The 24,000-nt window shown below is 37.6% G+C and overlaps 1 protein-coding gene across 2 annotated transcripts in view; it reads left to right on the top strand.

Moving 5' to 3' along the window:
* Positions 1-21,100, top strand: part of COPB1 (COPI coat complex subunit beta 1) — a 34,838-nt gene extending 13,738 nt beyond the window's left edge. The window contains exons 9-22 of one of the 2 annotated variants that reach the window (XM_036325495.1): positions 2,720-2,827; positions 2,911-3,057; positions 3,650-3,795; positions 4,980-5,076; positions 6,366-6,526; positions 7,595-7,715; positions 10,386-10,613; positions 10,743-10,922; positions 15,550-15,694; positions 16,997-17,116; positions 17,689-17,834; positions 18,445-18,534; positions 19,644-19,799; positions 20,720-21,100. In XM_036325495.1, the coding sequence (XP_036181388.1) occupies positions 2,720-2,827; positions 2,911-3,057; positions 3,650-3,795; positions 4,980-5,076; positions 6,366-6,526; positions 7,595-7,715; positions 10,386-10,613; positions 10,743-10,922; positions 15,550-15,694; positions 16,997-17,116; positions 17,689-17,834; positions 18,445-18,534; positions 19,644-19,799; positions 20,720-20,779 (1,905 nt within the window). In that variant the 3' untranslated portion in view covers positions 20,780-21,100. The remainder of the gene's footprint in view (positions 1-2,719; positions 2,828-2,910; positions 3,058-3,649; positions 3,796-4,979; positions 5,077-6,365; positions 6,527-7,594; positions 7,716-10,385; positions 10,614-10,742; positions 10,923-15,549; positions 15,695-16,996; positions 17,117-17,688; positions 17,835-18,444; positions 18,535-19,643; positions 19,800-20,719) is intronic. The other variant, XM_036325496.1, reaches the window with a different exon arrangement.
* The last annotated feature ends 2,900 nt before the right edge of the window (positions 21,101-24,000 follow it).

Here is a 24,000-nt window from a genome sequence, read left to right as displayed (position 1 = left end):
CCGACAGCAGACCAGAGGAGCGCAAGAATCAAGTCAATGATTTGAAATGGGAGGAAGCAAAAAACACCCAACCGGAAAAGCAAAATGAAAAAAGAATCCAAAAATGTGAGGATAGTGTAAGGAGCCTCTGGGACAGCTTCAAGCGTACCAACATCAGAATTATAGGGATGCCAGAAGATGAGAGAGAGCAAGATATTGGAAACCAATTTGAAGAAATAATGACAGAAAACTTCCCCCACCTGGTGAAAGAAATGGACTTACAGGTCCAAGAAGCGCGGAGAACCCCAAACAAAAGGAATCCAAAGAGGACCACACCAAGACACATCATAATTAAAATGCCAAGAGCAAAAGATAAAGAGAGAATCTTAAAAACAGCAAGAGAAAGAAACTCAGTTACCTACAAGGGAATACCCATACGACTGTCAGCTGATTTCTCAACAGAAACTTTGCAGGCCAGAAGGGAGTGGCAAGAAATATTCAAAGTGATGAATACCAAGAACCTACAACCAAGATTACTTTATCCAGCAAAGCTATCATTCAGAATTGAAGGTCAGATAAAGAGCTTCACAGATAAGGAAAAGCTAAAGGAGTTCATCACCACCAAACCAGGATTATATGAAATGCTGAAAGGTATCCTTTAAGAAGAGGAAGAGGAAGAAAAAGGTAAAGATACAAATTATGAACAACAAACATGCATCTATCAACAAGTGAATCTAAGAATCAAGTGAATAAATAATCTGATGAACAGAATGAACTGGTGATTATAATAGAATCAGGGACATAGCAAGGGAATGGACTGACTATTCTTGGGGGGGGAAAGGGGTATGGGAGATGCGGGAAGAGACTGGACAAAAATTGTGCACCTATGTATGAGGACAGTGGGTGGGGAGTGAGGGCGGAGGGTGGGGCGGGAACTGGGAGGAGGGGAGTTATGGTGGGGAAAAAGAGGAACAAATGTAATAATCTGAACAATAAAGATTTAATTAAAAAAAAATAAAAAAAAAATAAAATAAAAAAATAAAAAACTGAAAAAAAAAATAAGTTCTCTTAATTTGATAATTGTATTGTGGTTATAGAAGAAATTCTTAATACACTAACATGTTTAGGAGTAGAGAGAGTATGATAAAGGATATATCGCAAAATCTTAACTACTAGTGAATATAAGTGAAGGCTATATAGGAGTTTATTCCTAGACTTTTTAGAACTTGTCAGTGAAATTTTTAAAAGATATAAAGTTTTAAAGAAGTCAAATCACTGACAAATTAATTTTGGTATATTTTTAAATATTTATTTGCCATACATTTTTAAGTATGCATCTTTAAAATATTGCATTTTCCTGCTGAGCCAGATGTCCCCCGAATATCCTTTTTGTTTGTTTTGTCCAATTTATGGCCATACATCATCATATCTGATTGTTATGTCCCTTAAGTCTCTAATTTGAGCAGTTTGTTTGTTTGTTTGTTTTTAATTAATTTTAGAGAGGGGGAAGGCAGAAAGAGAAAAAGAGAGAGAGAGAGATTTGTTATTCCATTTATTTATGCATTCATTGGTTGTTTCATGTATGTGCCCTAACCAGGGATCAAACTGCATATCAGGACTAGGCTCTAACCAACTGAGCTACCCAGTCAGGGCGAGTCATTTTTTCTTCATGACATTGACTTGTTGAAGACACAAGACCAGTTGTCCTGTAAGATGCCCCTCCTCTGGCCCAGCTGGCATTGACTCATGAATCAAGAGGGCACTGGTTTGATTTCCAGTCAAGGTACATGCCTGGATGCAGACTTGATCCCCAGTGGGGGGCATGCAGGAGACAGCCGATCAGTATTTCTCTTTCATTGATGTTTCTATCTCTCCCTCTCCCTTCTTTCTCAAAAATCAATAAAAAGAGCCTGCGCCAGTTTGGTTCAGTGGATAGAGCATTGGTCCTCGGATTGAAGGGTCTTAGATTCAATTTTGGTGAAGGGCACATACTCCGGTTGCAGGCTCAATCCCGGCCCTGGTTAGGGCGAATGCAGGAGGCAACCAATTGATGTGCCTCTCTCACATCCATGTTTCTCTCTCTGTGTCTCTCTCCCTCCCTTCCACTCTCTAAAAATTCAATGAAAAAAATATCCTCGGTGAGGATTAACAAAAATGTAATAAAACCAATAAAAACATATTTTTTTAAAAAAAGATGCCCCACCCTAGCTGTTTTGGCTCAATGGCTAGAGCTTCAGCCTGTGGATAGAAGGGTCCTAGGTTTGATTCCTGTCAAGGGGACATGCCTGGATTGTGGGTTCGATCCCCAGTAAGGGGTGTGCAGGAGGCAGCCAATCAATGATTCTCTCTCATCATTGATGTTTTTATCTCTCTCCCTCTCCCTTTCTAAAATCAAATATATATATATAATGATGCCCCTCCTCTGGATATCTGGTTACTTTCTGGTGGTGTCATTTAGCTTATTCCTTAGACTTCTGTATTTCTTATAAATTCTTAAGTTTATATGAAACGTGATAGAGTCAGAGTAAACATTTTCAGTTTGAATGCATCTTATGTGATATTGTATATTTCATAGTATATCATTTCAAGAGACCAAAAATATCTGGTTCTTCCACTCGAGTGATTTTATTGTTGATCAAAGAATTAAGGTGATGGACAGAACCCTACATTCTTCAGTTAAGATTTTCTTCTTGTGACTAGAAATACTGTTGTTATTTCTGGATATTTTGTTCTTTTTCAGGATCTGGTTATGGACATCCTAAGAGTATTGAGCACACCAGACTTAGAAGTACGCAAGAAAACTCTGCAGTTAGCACTAGATCTTGTCTCTTCTAGAAATGTTGAAGAGGTAAGACAAAACTCTGACAGCAGTTTGTAATCTATGAGGCCATACATGTTGTAGTTCTTGCTTATTTTTACTTTGTTCGATAGCTGGTTATTGTCCTGAAGAAGGAAGTGATTAAAACAAATAATGTGTCTGAGCATGAAGATACTGACAAATACAGACAACTCCTTGTGCGAACATTGCATTCCTGTTCTGTCCGATTTCCAGATATGGCTGCAAATGTTATTCCTGTGGTATGTGATTCTGATTACCTTACTTTTGAAATTCACTAAAAGAATTTTGAAAATTCCAGTTAGTCAATAGTTAAATGCTAACTCTTAACTCAGAGGAATAAGGACTTTGACTTCTTTCTCTTCATCAAAACAACAACAACAAATAACATAGTGACAAAAATATCTCCACATATTATTATAATTGATGTTTGTTACTATTACCAGTAGGGCAAGTAAGTATTTCAGAGTTTTACCTCTTAAAGTTGAAGGATTCAGTTATAGGAGAAATTCACATATCTAGAATATTTTGTTTTCTGTCACTGTCAGATTAGTGAGGTATGTTATTGCAATTTGAAATTTTGCCATTGAGCTCTGAATTTTTTTTCTAATATGATTTTACTTTTAGTTACAATGTAGGAGGATCCAATTAATTTATGCTGCACATAAAACAGAAAAGTCGTGACTGTTTACATTAATGGTGCTTGTCTCAACTTACAGTTTGTTATACATTTGAAAGTTATTAATACATGCTTTGCACATTTCCTTATTAAAAATTGCTTAAGGTTATTAAACCTTAAGTTTAAATTGTTATCCCGTTTCCTTTTTTTCCTAGTTAATGGAATTTCTTAGTGACAGTAATGAAGCGGCAGCTGCTGATGTATTGGAGTTTGTTCGTGAAGCCATTCAGCGCTTTGATAACCTGAGAATGCTTATTGTTGAGAAGATGCTTGAAGTCTTTCATGCTATTAAATCCGTCAAGTAGGTTTAAAATCTGTTTAAATGTAAAGTTGAGTAAGCACTTTACCAATATCTGTCTTTAAAGAGCCAATTGATAAAAAATATAAGAGTGGGAAGATGACTTAAGACAATCAAGACAAAAATAAGAATGACAGTATTACCTTATACCCACCCTTGGTAGATCCATTATGTGTGGGCAGATTTTTTTTATAGTTGTGGTGATTTAACTAGATTTCTTTATCCTTATTTTCTTTAAAACATTGTGAATCCTAAAGTGACTAAGAACATATTTTTTAAAGGTATTACTTTTTAGATATTATTTCTATTTCCTTTATCATTTATTGAAGTGAAGGATTACAAATGCAACCTAAATCTGATGTGTTTTTCTTCAGATGGCCTTTACTAATGAGAAAGGACTTTGTCATCCAAATTTTGTTTGATTTAAAGCATCTGATGGATAGATTATAACAGACTTGCATTATATCTGCATAGGTAGAAAATAAGGGGCCATTACAAAGTTGTTTTTCTGATTGAAAATGTATTGACGTTTGTGGACGTGAGAAAGATTTGCTTTCTTTGTGAGGAAAAAAATCAAAGTTTTGCTTTTGGCAGCCATGATCTCTAGAATTTTTCAGTTTCTAGAATTTTTTAAAAAGTGAATTTAATGAAACTCTTAGGGAAAAGATGACTAAAGACTTTATTTAGTTTAACATTTTTAACTAGAAAATGGTTGCTTTCTTTTTTTGTTGTTACTGATCCTTTTGTACTCCTTCCTTGTTCATTGTTCTTGTCAGCATCCTGCCTGTACTTTTCAGTGACTACAAATAAAAAGTACTTTTTACATTAAAAAGAACAATTTTTTTATAGTAGTAAGTGATAAGATAAACTTTTGCCTTAACTCTGTTGTAAATGGAAGATAACACCTCTCTGGGAAACATTTTGGTATTTTATTTTCACTACTGGGTTTACCAGTCTTAAGGTGTTCCTACTAAAGATAGATGAGGGCACTTATTTTTCTTTTAATGCTTGTGATTTCTGGGAGAATTAAAGAAACTTAGTGTCTTTGTTGTATTTCTTAAAATGTCATTCATGATCCCTTGGAACTACAGAATCTTGTTTTCTTACTTGAGCTTAAATTCACAAAGAAAAATTGCTTCAAGATTTGTTGACAAGTCAGTGTTTCAGAACTTGTATTCTTGCTTTAGGATTTACCGAGGAGCATTGTGGATCCTGGGAGAATACTGTAGTACCAAGGAAGACATTCAGAGTGTGATGACTGAGGTCCGAAGATCCCTGGGGGAGGTACGTTTTACTTTCGTAGTAAATGCTATTTTATTTGGTGATTTTTACTTTAGTACTTCTGACTTTTTTTTTCTTCCCCAATCTGACTTGTATGTGGTGATTTACTTTCATGTTTTTATCTGGACTAATGAACACTGAAAAATATATTTTAACTACCCAGATAATTAAGCCTTGAGAGCTGTGGGAAATTTGGGGGTTTCCCTTCCCCTGCGTTGAGCTGTAACACCTATTGTTTTATCTGTATTATTTACTCTTCTAGGAAAGATTTTATTTGAACAGAAGATTCTATGTTTTAGAAAAAGACTTGAAAAACTCTGCTTTAGTCTATGTGTTCTAAAAGAAGAATGCAAATATTTTAGGAACAGAGCTCACTTTATAGTATTTATGTACTAAAGCTGGCAGTATTTCCTCATTCAAAAAACCATATGGGCAAATAGAAAGAACAGTGCTTTTTAGAACACCTGGGTTCCAATCTTGCTTCAGCCAATAATTAGCTCTGAGACCTTAGATATAAATTCCTTAAACTGATTGGACATCAGGTTATTTTAAAATAAAGGAATTGATGGATAATAATTGAAGACTCTTACAGCTCTTAAATTAGACAGTGGGCTGATATTAAGGAATACATGCATAGTAGCCATTTGTATGTTTTTAAAAGGTAGTTGATGAAGTTATTTTGTAAAACTAAGTCAGATTAATTTTAATTTTAATTTTTTAAATATATTTTTTATTGATTTCAGAGAGGAAGAGGGAGGGAGAGAGAGAGATAGAAACATCAATGATGAGAGATAATCATTGATCAGCTGCCTGCTACACACCCCTCACTGGGATCAAGCCCGCAACCCGGGCATGTGTCCTTGACCAGAATCGAACCTGGGACCCTTCAATCTGCAGGCCGATGCTTTATCCACTGAACCAAACCGGCTAGGGCAGATTTATTTTAGGAGGATGAAGGCTCTTTTGGTTAGGGAAGGGATGGAGAAGAAGAATAAGAGTATTTTGTCTTAGACACTGTCCTAAACATTTTCTTACTAAGTAACTTGTGTGGAAAAAATTAAGATTTGCATTTAGCAGATCAAGTACCTAAGGCTCTAAGTTATTTAATTAATTTACTCAAAACCATTACAACAAGGAAGTGGCATCTAAGCACAAAGCCTCTGTTCTTCTTACTACAATATTATGGGAAAGAAAGAAAATTGAGAGTTCCGAGTTCCAAATATCCCATTAGGAAATGATTGAATATTTAAATGTGATTTTGCTTGCTATTGATGTTTCCAATTTATTTTTAGATCCCAATTGTAGAATCTGAAATAAAAAAGGAAGCTGGTGAATTAAAACCTGAAGAGGAAATAAATGTGGGGCCAGTTCAGAAATTGGTAACTGAGATGGGCACCTATGCAACTCAGAGTGCCCTTAGCAGTTCTAGACCCACCAAGAAAGAGGAAGACAGGTAATTTGCAGCACTTATGCTCAGCCAGCTCTACTGTTTTCATTACTCTTGTGTATAAAACAGTCAAGCGATTTCCTTTCTCTTGCTTTTGTGACCAAAATGGAAGTCTTTTTTTTTTTTTAAATATATTTTACTGATTTTTTACAGAGAGGAAGAGAGAGGGATAGAGAGTTAGAAACATCGATGAGAGAGAAACATCGATCAGCTGCCTCCTGCATACCTCCTACTGGGGATGTGGCCGCAACCAAGGTACATGCCCTTGACCGGAATCGAACCTGGGACCTTTCAGTCTGCAGGCCGACGCTCTATCCACTGATCCAAACCAGTTAGGGCCAGAATGGAAATCTTTGCCATTTAAGATACTTGAAAGGAAAAGGAAGTTCTCTCAGGATCCTGTTGATGGTTTTAATCCTCTGTTTTTTATAAGTATTTTCATAGAAATAACTGTTTTGCTTAAAATTATTTTACTCATATAGAAAATGCTAAGTTGAGGTAACTTTTAGAAAACATTTTGGAAAATTTTCTACTTTTTACTGATGGAATAAAATTTTGATGATTTCCTCATTTTACTCTAATTTTATAGTGAAGATGATGAAAATAATGCCTAAAACTTTAATGATTGCTTATTACATGCTGGGCATTGTGCTACGTAGTTTGCCTCATATAATCTTCACAGCAACCCATTAAGTACATTATTGTCCCATTTTATAGAACAAGGATTTGAATCTTGAAGACGTTTGTAATTCACCCCAAAGGGACACAATAAATAAATACTATAGAAAAGCTGGGATTTGAATGTAGCTCATTAGCTCGAGTACATACACCCTTCCCCATTTTCTCTTTATATTCAGCTGTTTCTTGTGTCATTTAAAGATAGGTATAAATCCATGTGTTATTTTCTTTTTCTTTTTTCCTTTAGCTTCATTCTGAGAGCTAAGGAGGGAGGTAGTTGAGATCTTATCACTGAGAGATGGCAGTGAGAGTGTTAAATAGCCTTAATTGAGTCATGCCAAAGCTGCATGCTGCTTAAGAAGTTGTTGGGTTTCATTTCCCTTGATTGCTTTGCAGACCTCCCCTGAGAGGATTCCTGCTGGATGGAGATTTCTTTGTCGCTGCCTCCCTTGCCACAACTCTGACCAAGATTGCTTTGCGCTATGTAGCTTTGGTTCAGGAGAAGAAAAAGCAAAATGTAAGTCCATTTATTCTACATTTACCCAACAAGTGAACATTGAGTGCCTACTGTATGCATTGAACTGTGAGGGACCCAAAAGGGAATGCTAAAGATCCTGTGATTTAATGGGGGAAAAGGACACAATTTTACAATATAATGTTATTGTAAAATTGATGAAATAATACAGTAATAATACCTTATGATTAGCCCAGTGGAAGAGATATAAGGGTTTATGAAGTCATTTCTTTTTGCTAGAATTAGTCAAGGCTCAATGAAGAATAAGCCTTTATCCAGTATCTTCATCCAGTCAGTCATTGCCTATTTTATCCCGGAAATGTCTCCTAAATATATTGCCATTTCTATAGTTCATAACCTTCATCATAGCTTCTGACCATTCTTTGTGCTCATTTAAAATAATAATATACTTCCATTCCCCCAGCGTCTACTACCATCCTTTGTGCTACTATTCTACATTTTATTTTTACATGTCATATTATCAATCCTATGCTGCATTTTTGTTATTTTTGCATTAGTTATCTTTTTTATATGTATGCACTATTTTTTTTTTCAACCATTTATTTATCTGGAGTCCAGACTTAGGTAGGGAGAAGGCATACTTAGATAATAGTAAGAAGTTGAGAGTTGGGAACAGGGCAAAAGTTCAGTTACCTTCCTAGGTGCCCCCGTTTTTTTGGATTTTTTTTATGGTAAAATATACATAATCTGAAATTTACCATTTTAACTATTTTCAAGTGTACAGTTCAGTGGCATTAAGTACATTCACACTGTTGAGCAGCCATTACCACTTTCCATTTCCAAAACTTTTTATCATCCCAAACTAAAAGTGTACCCTATAAATACTTCCCCATACCCCACTCCCAGCCATAGGGAACCACTGTTCTACTTTCTTCCTCTCTGAATTTGCATATCCTATATACCTCATATAAATGGAATCATATAAAATTTATCCTTTTGCGACTGGCTTATTTTGCTTAGCATGATGTCTTCAAGCTTTATCCATATGATAGCATGTATCAGAATTTCCTTCCTTTTTAAGGCTATCCATATAATATTCTTTTATCTGTTCTCCTGCTGAAATAGTCAGTTTTCTTTTAAAGATTTTTTTTTAAATGAGAAAAAGTCTTATATTTACCCACATACTTACCATGTGAATAGTTTTATTTTTGTTCATTTATTTTTTCACATTGCTAAAAGAAATAGGAGTGAGGTAATAACTAATAAGAAAAATATCACTCCTGGTTAAGCACTAAAGTACAAATCTTGTTAGTTAATATTGTGGTGGAGATAGAAACATCAATAGATGGAATTTCATTACCAGATATAGTATAGCTTTCTATCTCCCTTCCTCTCTGTAAAAAGTCAATAAAATATATTTAAAAAAAAAGATAGCAGCAACAGGTGATCATACTTAGTGTCCCCTATAATGGGACAACCTAACATATGTGCCTCCTGATGCAATACAAAAGAAATACAAAACATCACCTGTCTGTTATCTAACCAAGAGTGGGGAGCATTTTATAAAAAACTGGCCTGGCCTCTTTTTAAAAGTTATTATGTACCTGGCCAGGTAGCTCAGTTGGTTAGAGCATCGTCTCAGTACGCCAAGGATGTAGGTTCAATCCTCAGTCAGGGCACATACAAGACTCAGCCAATGAATGCATCCTCAGTCAGGGTACATACAAAAATCAACCAATAAATGGAACAACAAATTGATGTCTCTCCCTCTTTCCCTTCCTGCCCCCCTTCTTCCCTCTCTCTCTTGAAAATCAATAAGTAAAAAACTCATTGTGATGGAAAACAATACAAAAAGCCGGGGACTGGTCTAGATTCAAAGGGACTAAGGAGAATAACCAAATAAAATGTATGAAGCTGATCCAGGATTTAAAAAACAATGAAAATCTTTTGTGAGATTAGAGAGATTTATTTCAATTTAGAGTATATAGTAGATATATTTTGGGATTGTTTCATTTCTCAGGAGTGATAATGATATAACAGTTATATAAGAAGCTGTTCTGATTCTCTTATTAGTACTTAGGACAGTGATGGCGAACCTTTTGAGCTCTGCGTGTAAGCATTTTGAAAAACCCTGGTGTCGTGTCACATACAGAAATTTTTTGATATTTGCAACCATAGTAAAACAAAGATTTATATTTTTGATACTTATTTTATATATTTAAATGCCATTTAACAAAGAAAAATCAACCAAAAAAATGAGTTCATGTGTCACCTCTGACACGCGTGTCATAGGTTCGCCATCACTGACTTAGGAGGTGAAGAATCTTACTTTCATGTGTTTACCTAAAAAAATAAGTGCACATATATGAGTAAAATCAGAAAACAAATATGGCAGAAAGTTAACTATTTGTGAAATGTATCATTCTTTTAACGTTTCTATTGTTGGAATTTTAAAAAGAAAGCATTGGTATGTGAGGCAGTTAGAGTAAGGCAAGACAATTAAAAAGCAGCTGCTGTCTTTTAGTTGGGGCTTAATGAAGGTTTTAGAGGGTGGCAGCTAGCATAGAAAGGAAAAAGTAGGATGCAAAATCCAAAAGATTTGAATTCTTATTCAAGTGAAGTGTAAGTTTTATTAGATTGTGAGTTATAAAAAGTGACATTACTGCAGTTACAGAAACATGATGTTAATTATCCATTTCTCTACTTTTCTAGTCTTTTGTCGCTGAGGCTATGTTGCTTATGGCTACTATCCTTCATTTGGGAAAATCCTCTCTTCCTAAGAAGCCAATTACAGATGATGATGTAGATCGAATATCCCTGTGCCTCAAGGTCTTGTCTGAATGTTCGCCTTTAATGAATGACATTTTCAATAAGGAATGCAGACAATCCCTTTCACACATGTTATCTGCTAAACTCGAAGAAGAGAAATTATCCCAAAAGGTAAGGTATATATGATAAAGCCATAAAAGTCCTTTGTGGCTTTTTTTTTTTAATTCACTCCTCATAAAGGCCTATGAAAAGCTATCTTTCTTTCTAATTAAAGAGAAATGTGTTTGTTTCTCAACACAGAAAGAATCTGAAAAGAGGAATGTGACAGTCCAGCCTGATGACCCCATTTCCTTCATGCAACTAACTGCCAAGAATGAAATGAACTGCAAGGAAGATCAGTTTCAGCTGAGTTTGCTGGCTGCGATGGGTAACACACAGAGGAAAGAGGCAGCAGATCCCCTGGCATCTAAACTTAACAAGGTAACAAAATGTCAGATACACTGGTAAGTTATTTAAATTGGCTGTTTAAGAAATTAATAATTAGGAAGTTGTTGGTCCCCCTGATTTTTAAAAGAAAAATAAGTTATACAGCAATCATGTCAGACTCAGGCTAACATGGGCCAAATAAACAAGGTTTAAGTTTATGTGGGCTGCAAAAAAACAAAAGCTTCATTTTTCATAGAAACATAGGTTTATTTCAATAGAGACATGCTGAATACAAAGGGCTGAAATAAATGAGTGATTGTTAACATAAAATAATAGAACATTTTAATAAAAATTAATATTTTTTCTTGAACATTAACTTACCAGACACTAAATAACTGCACAAATCAATAAGTGTAACACTACTAAACCTTTTTTCTTCTTCTCTGAAAGCAAAATATTTCCTGTTGCACACACCAAACAAGCCAGTACAAGACTAATGACGTGGCAGTCAGTTGCTAAAATATTCGCTGGTAGTATTATTGGAGAGAAATGATGTGCCTGCGCATAAGGGAAATGAATGCAACACGATTATAGTAATCAGTCATTAGCAAATGTAGTTTGTTATCAATAATTATGTGTAACAGGATATTATAAAAATTAAGTTATGAATTTTTATTAAAACATTTCTTACATACCATTATATTGGCTGGGCTGCAAAAATATTTGTTGTGGGACGCATGCGGCCCATGGGCCATGATTTTGACATGCTTATACAGCATCAGTTTTTGTCAAGTCATTGTGATTGATAGTTTTGTTAAACAAGATTGAAATTCAGAAGCTGATAAAGTACTATTATCCTAAAATATAAAACCCTGGGTCCGTAACGACCAGTAACGACCAACTGGAAGTCAGTCCTGCAGTCAGCGCTGGGTTGCCGTGGCAACCTTCACAGCCACAGCCACATGCTGTGATATAAAACAGTGTGCAAGTGATCAGAAGCGCAGGCACCACCTCCATGCCACCCCCCCACTTCCATCAGTCCCACCGGCCCTGAGGTGCCCTCCCCGAGCTGTTTCCAGCAAGGCCTGGGGGAAAACCCACCCTCGGAGCTCCAGGAGCGCCCAGCGGCAGTCAGTCCTGGGTTGCCAAGGCAGAGGCCAGGGTGTGGTAGAACTCTGGGTCTGGCCCAACAGAGGGCGTGGCCGGCCTTCAAACTGGACCCCGACAGGAGGGAGGAGGGAACCCCATTCCTCACAGAATCGGCTGTTGGATAGCTTGCTATCAGTGGCCTGCCAGCTAGGAACCCCATTCATCTGCACCCCGGGTTAGTGAGGGACAACCAAACTACTGAACAGCAGGCTGCATGGGGCGACCAGGCCAGTAGGGGGTTAGTGAGGGATGACCAAACAACTGAACAGCAGGCTGCATGGGGCAACCAGGCCTGCAGGAGGGGGCAGTTGGGGGCGACCAGGCCGGTGGGGGGAGTGGGCATTTGGGGGCGACCAGGCTGGCAGGGGAGCAGTTGAGGGCGACCAGGTCGGCAGGGCAGGCATTTGGGGGCAACCAGGCTGGTGGGGGGGATAGTTAGGGGCGACCAGGCCTGCAGAGGGGGCAGTTTGGGGCGATCAGGCCGGCAGGCAGAGGTGGTTAGGGGTGATCAGGAAGGCAGGCAGGTGAGCAGTTAGGAGCCAGTGGTCCCGGATTATAAGAGGGACATCCCCCAAGGGGTCCCGGATTGGAGAGGGTGCAGGCTAGGCTGAGGGGACCCCTCCCCCATGCACGAATTTCATGCACTGAGTCTAGTACAGTGGTTCTCAACCTTGGCTGCACATTAGAACCACCTGGGAGTCTTTTTAAAATCCTCATTTCTGGGCCTTATCCTCCGGAAATTCTGTTTCTTTGTTATGGGGTGAGGCCACAACATTAGTAACAAAGAAACAGAATTTCTGGAGGATGAGGCCCAGAAATCAGGATTTTAAAAAGATTCCCAGGTGATTCTAATGTGCAGCCAAGGTTGAGAACCACTGCTCTAGTAGTACTATAAATCCAGTAGATGATTGTATAACTTGTTCCAGTTGTGTGTGCAATCATAGTGTGATACATAGATAGAGCTGGGGGATCCTTAGAGGTAAACTAAAGCTTTAAAAGCCAAGGCTCTGGCCTCTTCCTCCACATCCTTGCCATCAGCTTTTCATATATATATTTTTAATTTCGGAGCGGAAGAGAGAGATAGAAACATCAATGATGGGGGAGAATCATTGATCAGCTGCCTCCTGCACACCCCCTACTGGGGATCAAGCCCACAACCTGGGCATGTGCCTTTGACAGGAATCGAACCTGGGACCCTTCAGTTCGAAGGCTGACGCTCTATCCCTTGACCCAAACTGGCTAGGGCTATATTCTTAATATATTGAGTTCTACATAGGATTTATTAGGAAAACTGTCCTATACTCATAATACATAAATTTATAAATCATTGATCTAATTTAATCCCTTTATCTTTAAAATTTTATTTTTAAAAATTGTGTAAAATTTATATTAACATCAAATTTACCATCTTAACTATTTTTAAGTGTGTAGTTCAGTGGCATTAAGTATATTCATATTATTGTGCAGCCATTATCGCCATCCATTCCTGGAACTTTTTTCAACTTGCAAAATCCATTAAATATTAACCCCCATTCCTTCTCCCCTCAGCCTCTGGCAATCACCATTCTACTTTCTATCTATGAATTTGACTGCTCCAGGTACTTTATATTAGTAGAGTCATACAATATTTGTCCTTTTTTGATTGACTTATTTTATTTAGCCTGATGTCTTTAAAATTCATCCATGCTGTAGCATGTTTCAGAATATTCTTTTTAAGGAGGATTAAGTATTCCATTATGAATATATACTACATTTTGTTTATCCATTCATCTCTTAATGGACGCTTGGATTGCTTTCACCTTTTTGGCTATTTTGAATAATGCTTCTATGGACATGAATTTACAAATGCCTGTTCAATACTCTGCTTTCGTTTCTTTTGGGTTATAACCAGTAGTGGAATCACTGGATCATACAGTAATTTTGCTTTAATTTTCTGAGGAACCGCCATACTGTTTTACATAGCAGCTGCACTGTTTTACATTCCAGGACACAAGGGTTCTCCAGATCCTTGCCAACACTTTTCTTTTTCTTTTTAATAGCAGCCATCCTAATGGGTATAAATTGGTATCTAATTGTGGTTTTTAATTTTCCTAATGATTAGTGATATTTGCCATTTTTTTTTCATGTGCTTATTAGCCATTTGTTTATCTACTTTGGACAAATGTCTATTCATGTTCTTTGTTCATTTTTTAATCTGGTTGTTTATTTTGTGTTTAACTAAAGGAGTTCATTTATATTCAGAATGCAAGTCCCTCATCAAATATATGATTTGCATATACTTACTTGTCTCATTCTCTCAATTGCCTTTCACTCTGTTATAAGAAGTGCCTTTTGGTGCATAAAAGTTTTTAATTTTTTTTCAGCTGGTGTTGCTCAGTGATTGAATATTGACCCATGAACCAAGAGGTCACCAGTTCAATTTCCGGTCAGGGCACATGCCTGGGTTACATGCTTGATCCCCAGTAGGGGGCATGCAAGAGGCAGCTCATCGAAGATTCTCTCTCATCATTGATGTTTCTATCTCTCCCTCCCCCTTCTTTTCTCTCAAATCATTAAAATCAAAATTTTAAGGTTTTTAATTTTGATATAGTCCAATTTACCTGTTTTTCTTTTGTTGTTCATGTTTTTGGTGACAATATTATGTCTTAAAACTTTCTTAAATACGTTTTTTTAAAAATTTTGAGGAAAACACATAATTTTATCTTCATGAAATTACTGTACAAGCATGTCTTGCTATACAATCTATTTATTTAGTTCCTGAACTTGCATAGCAGGGACTGCCACATGATCTGAATTTTATTGGGTTCTTGAATTTTGGAGAATATCTAGTGAGTTTAGACAGTGAGGGATTTAACTCCTAAGTTGGATGGTTAATGTATTTGCTTGACATATTTAATGTCTTTCTCCTATTGAGATATAAAGTCTAGGATCTGTTATTTCTAACTAGAGGCCGGTGCACAAAATTCATGCATGGGGGGGGGGGTGGTTCCCTCAGCCCAGCCTGCACTCTCTCCAATCTGGGACCCATTGGGAGATGTCCAACTGCCGGTTTAGCTCTCACAATCCAGGACTGCTGGCTCCTAACCGCTCGCCTGCCTTCCTGCCCCTAACTGCTGCTGCCTGCCAGCCTGATCACCCCCTAACCACTCCCCTGCTGACCCGATTGACGCCTAACTGCTCCCTGCTGGCCCGATCGCTCCCAGTTGAGCTCCCCTGCCGGCCCAATCGCCCACAACTGCCCTCCCCTGCCACGACCTGCTTCCTCCGCCAGAACCCACCTCCTCCATGCTGTGCGTGGTCATCTTGTGGCGGCCATCTTGTGACAGTGTTGCACGCGAGGACCACCTAGGCTTTTATTAGTATAGATGTCCCCATTTTGATTTACCATGTCTCCATGACAAAATAATTTTATTACATCTGTTGTCTAATCTAAGCATGTCTGTTAATTACCTAACAGACTTAGTCATTTGACCAGGATATGTTTGGCTAAATTTACTCAGTCATTGATTATCTCTTTGTTTTTGTTTGACAGGTCACCCAATTGACAGGTTTCTCAGATCCTGTATATGCAGAAGCTTATGTTCATGTCAACCAGTATGATATCGTCCTTGATGTGCTTGTCGTGAACCAAACCAGTGATACTTTACAGAACTGCACGTTAGAGTTAGCTACTCTAGGTGAGGAAATTTACTTACCATAAAAGAAGGATATTTATGGTAAGCCATTATGACAGATTATTAAGGATATGTACAAGTTCTAGTATAAGAATTCTCTTGAGCCCTAACCGGTTTGCCTCAGTGGATAGTGTGTCCGTCGACTTGTGGACCGAAGGGTCCCAGGTTTGATTCCGGTCAAGGGCACCTACCTCTCGGTTGCAGGCTCCTCCCCGGCCTGGGCCCTGGTCAGGGCATGTGCAAGAGGCAACCAATTGATGTGTTTCTCTCACATCAATATTTCTCTCTGTCTTTCCCTCTCTCTTCCACTCTCTAAAAATCCATGGAAAAATATCCTGGGGTGGGGATTTAAAAAAAAAGAAGAAGAATTATCTTGAGCCATTTGTGACATTTTAATCAAGGCTTAGTTTTACATTTAATATTTAGTCTCCAGTTTTCTGTACGTCTGTGGTATTATTTTCTTATGCTTATGCTCTTGGTATATCCAAATAAGTTTATTCATTCACTGAGCTCAATTATAAATATCAGTTTTTCTAGATATAAATAAGAACTATTTAAGTTACAGATTTACCAAGTAGCTCACTTAGTTAAATTTTTAATTCCCTTAGTACAGACCTAGGTGTTTTCTGAGTCTATAATCAATACATACCACATGTGGCCAGAGTAATATATCATTATTATATTTAGCAATTTGAGATGCCTTTTGTTTCTCTTACTGAAGACACATGAATCAGACTTTGACCACTTCTACATCTGGCCTTGAAGTTGGGAAATATAAATTGTATACAGAAACATTGCAGTGCCCCTAGGAAATTCCATATGGCTTAAACAAGAGTTAAAGGACTTTATTAGTAAGATATCAAGGGAAAATATACTTCTGCCCTCAGCATAGCTTGCTGTTTATATAAAGAACTGTGTTTCTAAGAATTTACATCTTTCTGCAGAGTTTTATCTTTTCTTTGTAATGGAGTTTATAGTATATGACAAACTTTTTGAGAAGTTGTATTCATTCAGTGAAATAAAATGAGATTCCCACAGTGTACACACACTCACACACACACACCGCGCACGCGCGTGAGTTAAATATAGAATTATCCTGAGAAGCCTATTACCTTTTAAAAGAAAATGTGCATATTGAAATGAATAATGTGTTAAATGAGTTCTTTATTTTGTCCTCATAATATTTGAATCATAACCCTTCTCTTGTTTCTTACTTTGCTCGAAACCATAAAGCTGTATGCATGTTAAGGTTTTGTGATTTGAAAGATTTATATATGTCTTTATAACTGTCTAAATTTTTTTCAGGGGATCTAAAACTTGTGGAAAAGCCATCTCCTTTGACTCTTGCTCCTCATGATTTTGCAAATATTAAAGCTAATGTTAAAGTAGCATCCACAGAAAATGGAATAATATTTGGTAACATAGGTAAGAAATTACAGGATGTGATGTTTGAATATTTTTGTTAGAGAATTTCTGTAATGATAGCTGTTTGACATTTCTTGAGGACAGAACCTGAATCCATCCATGCATTCATTTATGAAGCACCTGCTGAGGTACTAAGCACTCTTCTGTTTTGGATATACAGAAATGAACCAGATGGAGTCCTTGTCCTCAAGAAACTGTCAAGCAGGAGGAGGAATTAAAGAAATATATAATTACAATGCAATGTGGCATTACTACTTGTGTTTTCTCCTGGTGTGCCTAATACAGCATCTGAGTCTTTTGGCTCCCACCACTTATTAGCTCTGTGACCTTGAGCAACTTAGTTAACTTCTCTTTGTTTTTGTTTCCTCATCCGTAAGATGGAAAATAATATTATAACAAAGGCTTGATGTGAATGTTAAGCAGGTAGTATTTGTACAGCATTTAGAATCGAGCAATGTACAATAAGCATTATATAATATTTACTGATGCCATAATCAGTATTTGGAAATATTGAAACTAAATTAAAATTTGCCTTTGGTGATTTGGGATTGTTTTGTGTATGTGTATTGCAGTTTATGATGTCTCTGGAGCAGCAAGTGACAGAAATTGTGTGGTCCTCAGTGATATTCACATTGACATCATGGACTACATCCAGCCTGCAACTTGCACTGATGCTGAATTCCGTCAGATGTGGGCCGAATTTGAATGGGAAAACAAAGTTAGTCCTAGGGAGATTTGCTTGAACTCCTTATCTTTGTTTCTTTTTAGCTAATGCTGAGGGATTCTCCTATAAAATTAATCCCATTAACAGGTGTCAGATGTGAGAATCAAAGTCTTTCAATATCTGTTCTTGCAAATTAGCCTGAATTGAAAGTCATGCAAGTTAGTTTGTTAAGTTGCCGTTATAAATTGGTGACAGTAGCAGTTCTACAATTAATCTGAATGGTTGATCGACATTATAGACAATATTCCATTTCTTATATATATGAATATTAAGTTATAATTGAATCCAGTGTCCAAAAGAGGGTTTGCAAAGTCAGTGGCTTACTGAGGTAACTTTCTTTGAGTCCTGATTTTTATTAGAAATATTTTATATGCAATATGTTAATCTTCTGTGAAGTAATCTGTATCTGAAAATTCTGATACCATCCTATAGTTTGCTAGGTTTTGTACATGTCATTTACTTTTTTATTGTCTATCCTTCCCACTTGGAAAAACATTCTCATATGACATATGTGTGATTGTTTCTCAACCCCAACATAAGAAATACACAACTTTTCTCATTGTAAGAATTATAATCTCCTTGACTTTTTTCTCTTTCTGTACAGGTGACAGTTAACACAAATATAATTGATTTAAATGACTATTTACAACACATATTAAAGTCAACTAACATGAAATGCCTCACTCCAGAGAAGGTAAGATTGAACTGAGACCTGAAATCTGATAGTAGTATGGTAGATTCTTGGCTTTCTTGTATAAGAACCTCTAGTGTATTTTTGTTATTATTCAGCATGAGAAAAGCAGTTTCATTCTGGACTAGCTAAAAGAAGTTATCCCATAGAATGTATGAATCTGCTTACCTCTCTCTACTGCAGGGGTGGGGAACCTTTTTTCTGCCAAGGGCCATTTGGATATTTATAACATCATTCCTGAGCTATACAAAATTATCAACTTAAAAATTAGCCTGCTTTATTTGGTCAGACATTTAATTGACTCACCTCTAATGCCTTGGTCTAATGCCTTGGCAGGGCCTGACCAAATAAGACCCACGGGCCAGACGTTCCCCACCCCTGCTCCACTGGAACCTATCAGCCAGCTTGTTCCTAGTGCAGTGACCTAACTGAATAGTCAAATTAGTTTTTCTTTTCAGTCTTCTCCCTTTCAGCTAAGGGCTTATTCTAAAATAGTTTTTAATACTCAATTAGAAAATGTTCGTGGTCTCTTCTGTTGGCTCTGCTTATGGGTCAGACTATATCGGCTTAAACACAGAATTGTTGATATACTTTGCTTATCTGCTATATTTGTGTATGTATGAAAAAAGACTAGCAAGAAAAAATGAAGCTGAGGCTCTAAGGAATATCTGCTAATGTAATATTAATTTTCTCAGTAAAAGGCTATCTGCTGCTAGAAAAGTACGTTTTAAGAGTTCAATAGCTATTCAAATAACTATTATATGCCCAATACTTTGTGAGCTGTTGGATATACAGTAATGAAAAAAATTAAATTAAGTCTCTTCCTTCATGGAGCTTTAGGTCTGATGTAGAAGGAAAACAACTATAAATAGAGGATGCATAAATACAAATTGGTACAAGTGCTATATCTTTAAAGTCAGGTTTATAGAATAGACATGGTAAAATCCACACTGTTTTCATGTGTAGTGCCATGAATTTTGACAAATTCATGTAGTCATATAATCACCATCACATGATAACTACCACATAATTTATCTGTGCTCTTTGGTCTTGCTTATGTGTAAGTTCTCTAGAAATAGTGAAGTATTGAATTTATCACAAATTACTTCCAGGCACTTTCTGGTTACTGTGGCTTTATGGCAGCCAACCTCTATGCTCGTTCCATATTTGGAGAAGATGCACTTGCAAATGTCAGCATTGAGAAGCCTATTCAACAGGGACCAGAGGCCCCTGTTACTGGCCACATAAGAATTCGTGCAAAAAGTCAGGTAACAGTTGCTTTTTAAAAAATATATTTTTATTGATTTCAGAGAGGAAGGGAGAGGGAGAAAAATAGAAAACATCAATGATGAGAATTATTGATCAGTTGCCTCCTGCACGCCCCCTACTGGGGATCGAGGCTGCAACCCGGGCATGTGCCCTGACCAGGAATCAAACATGACCTCTTGATTCATAGGTCGACGCTCAGCTACTGAGCCACGCCAGCCAAGCAACAATTGCTTTTTTTTTTTTTTAAATATATTTTATTGATTTTTTACAGAGAGGAAGGGAGAGAGATAGAGAGTTAGAAACATCGATGAGAGAGAAACATCGATCAGCTGCCTCCTGCACATCCCCCACTGGGGAAGTGCCTGCAACCCAGGTACATGCCCTTGACCGGAATCGAACCTGGGACCTTTCAGTCCGCAGGCCGACGCTCTGTCCGCTGAGCCAAACCGGCTTTGGCAACAATTGCTTTTTTTGAGTTCATCTCTGAATTGAACTAAAGGATGGAGACTTTAAGTTTTTCTTATTTCTATATGTAATTTTCTCTGTCATACTAGTGTTTTGTGCATTAAGTGTAAATGTATTCTCTGAATAGAAATACAACTTCTGTTTTATTAAAATGGCTCTCCTTTTGGGCCTTTCATTCTGGGTATTTGCTTAAAACCAGATTGATTCCCATGGGGTATTTGTGAAATGGGTTCTTCAGAAGTTTTTGAAATCTCAGCTACAAATCTACTGGCAGTTTGTAAATCTAGCACTAGTAGTATGTAATAACCAACTAAGTTTTTGTTGAGTCTGATCTGTACTCCTTGGTTTCATTGTTGAATGTGGTGTTATTGAATGGGGGCTTGTTAAGATAGAATTACCTATTGGTTTTACATAGTTTCAGTAATTATAAACATTTTTGTGTTCTTGTTTACAGGGAATGGCCTTAAGTCTTGGAGATAAAATCAACTTGTCTCAGAAGAAAAATAGTATATAAGAATAAACAAAAAGTCCTTGCAGCTTTATAGTTAAAATTTAGGTATGGGCTTACTGGACTCCAACATCTTTTGTACTTTCATGCTTTATGTTATGTAGAATCTGAGTTCATGCTGAATGCATTCCAGCCAATAATTTATAGCCTTTCCCTTAAATCAAGACTGAGTTTAAAATTATAGTTTGTCTTTTGTCTTAACAGTTATGAATGCTGTCTTCAAAGTATATAATGTTCTCACATATACCAAGACCATTTTCACAATAAACAGATCTATTTCTAAATCTTTTGTTATTTTATAAATAAATATGCAATTACATAATTTTAGTTATATTGTGATGGATTTCTTTTAGTTGGGTTATATATTTCTATTATAAATTTACTTCGAGTTGTATATATGTGAACTTCATTAAGATAATTTACAAATCCAGTGATATGAAATGAGACAGGTCTTAATTTACTTGCTTGATTTTTAGTTATTTAATATTCTGACATCAATATCTCTAAAAATGCCTTATCTATAATAATAAAAGCATAATATGCTAATTAGACCAGATGTCCTTCCAGACGAAGCCAGGTGCCTGCTGGAGGCTGGAGGGAAGCCCGGGTGCCTGCCGGCAGCCGCAGGGAAGCCCGGGTCCCGGGTGCCTGCTGGTGGCTGCAGGGAAAACAAGGTCCCGGGTGCTGGAGTGAAAACCGGGTCCCGGGTGCCAGAGGGAAGCCGGTGCCGGCAGTCAGGGGAAGGAAGGCCTACTCTTGCATGAATTTCGTGCATTGGGCCTCTAGTTGTATTCTAAAGGACTTTTCTCTGGAATTTAGCTTCAGGAAGAAAATAGCAAATAACTTGAGAAGACAGACCTATCATAAGTTTAAAAGAGCATTATGCATTCTGACTGAAATAAACATACTATTCTAATTATCCTGAATTGTAATAAAGAATAGATAACCCAAAATAGACATTTACCTTGGAAATAGATTTTATTCATTCACATTTAGCTTTGGGTGTTCTTTAATATTTGTTAGGAATTAAATGGTTCAGCCAGTTACTAAAGCTGTGCTGGATGAATTCAACTCCAGAGGATTCAAAAAGCTCTTCTCCTCGCCTTACTTTTCCCCTTTTTCTCACTCTACACAGGCTGGGCGCCGTCACCTGCCATTATGGTTCCAAATGCTTTTCTGAGCTGAATTATGAACCATTATACTTTCTCTTCCAATTAGGCTTCAGGCTACATTTAGGATCAGGGTGAGTCCATAGATAAGGTCTGTGGAAAACAGCATCTTCTATTTCAGCACCTGAGAGAGGATGGAATGATTTGTTTGGATTGGAAAGGGGATTGATAACCTTGAATGATGTCATAAACTTGAAGCCACTTGCTTATTTAATCAGAAAGAACTGGAGTATTACCAGGTATTTGAGATTCTAGAGCAGGGGTCCTCAAACTACGGCCCGCGGGCCACATGCGAATACAAATATTGTATTTGTTCCCGTTTTGTTTTTTTATTTCAAAATAAGATATGTGCAGTGTGCATAGGAATTGGTTCATAGTTTTTTTTTAAACTATAGTCTGGCCCTCCAACGGTCTGAGGGACCGTGAACTGGCCCCCTGTTTAAAAAGTTTGAGGACCCCTGTTCTAGAGCATTGAAATTTCAAAGCAAAGTCAGTGGTTACCCAGTGAAAGATACTAGGATTGGGGAAGAGTGTCATTTTGATACTTTGAGTAGAGGTCTGGGGATTTGTGATGAAAGCAAAGAAACTGATGCAGCTTTGTTTGGATTAGGTCATTTCCCAAAGGATGTTTGTTCCACTGAACATTAGCTTTCTTGATGTCATTAGGTCTTCTGGGAGAAAAGGATCCATAGTCAAGTAAGTTTGGGAAAAGCTGTATGCTGTGCTGTACTGGGGATTCACCGTGTACATTAGCATACTACAAATTCTGAGAGGTCCTTCAGGAAGGAAAGCAGATTAGTTTGGTTTAACTCTCAGAGCGTTGGAGGGCCGGACTATAGTTTAAAAAAAAACTATGAACAAATTCCTATGCACACGGCGGTGGCAAAAACACCCGGCGGGCCGGATAAATGTTTTCGGCGGGCCGCATGTGGCCTGCGGGCCGTAGTTTGAGGACCCCTGGTTTAACCCATCCTATCTTAATCTTACTTGACTAGGGAATTCTTTTTTCATAGAACACCTATTGACAATATATAGGACAAGAAAAGTGACTTATCGTGTTAAAGATTTTGGTTTTTGTATTCACAATCAATTTGTATTGCATTTAAGATCTCAAGAAATTATACCTCTCTATGTCTTAGAACAGCAGTCACCAACCAGTGGTCTGCGGACCACTGGTGGTCCATGAGGTCCGAAAGGTTGGTGACCGCTCTCCCAGAATATCTGTTGATAATGCTAAGAAAATTGCCTGCCTAACATATTCAGGCCATTTTTGTTGGGATCGAATTGGCTCACATTGCCATTTTCTTAAATTTATAAATAAAGAGAACAAAGAGAAGTTAACAGTTGTCCGATATCTATACACATTAAGCTATTTATTTCATTGGCATTGTATTAGCTTTGTGCATCTAATGTAAACTGAATTGGATGGCAGTACTGTTTAGAAAAGCTGTTTACACTGTGCTCTCTTAGGATATAATACACTTCTACAGATTGTAGCTGCTCATATTAAAAGATATTGTATAATTAGGACCATGATGTCTGGTAAGAGAATAAATATAGTATCTGACACCAAGTGAGGGCATCCTCCTATATAATAAAAGGTTAATATGCAAATTGTCCCCATGGGCAGGAGTTCAACCAACCAGGAGTTAGACGTGTGCTGACCACCAGGGGGTGGCACAGAACACGGCTGGAATAGGCTACGCAGCGCTGGCAGCGGGCAGCAGTGGAGGTGCTGCCAGCCCCAATGGGGCCCGATGAGAGCAGGATTGCGGCAGGATAGTGGAGCAGGTGAGTGGGTGGTGCCAGGCCAAGGCAGGTGTGAGCAGGGGCCCCGATCGCCCCACCGGTCACCCCACAGATGGGCCCTGATCACCGGCCAGGCCAAGAGACCCTACCTATGCACAAATTTCGTGCACTGGGCCTCTAGTAATATATAAATGTATTGAATGAATTTACCTATAAGTCTTATGAGAACTCAGTGGCCCTTATATTTTGCTGTATTGACACTAGAGGGAGCTCTATGCAGCTTTATTTTGGGATTAGAAGTGATGGGAG

Source organism: Myotis myotis, unplaced genomic scaffold (genome assembly GCF_014108235.1).
Source record: "Myotis myotis isolate mMyoMyo1 unplaced genomic scaffold, mMyoMyo1.p scaffold_m19_p_10, whole genome shotgun sequence".
Classification (NCBI taxonomy): domain Eukaryota; kingdom Metazoa; phylum Chordata; class Mammalia; order Chiroptera; family Vespertilionidae; genus Myotis; species Myotis myotis.
The sequence above is the reverse complement of the archived record's forward strand: the minus strand, read 5'-3'. Positions and strand labels throughout refer to the sequence as shown.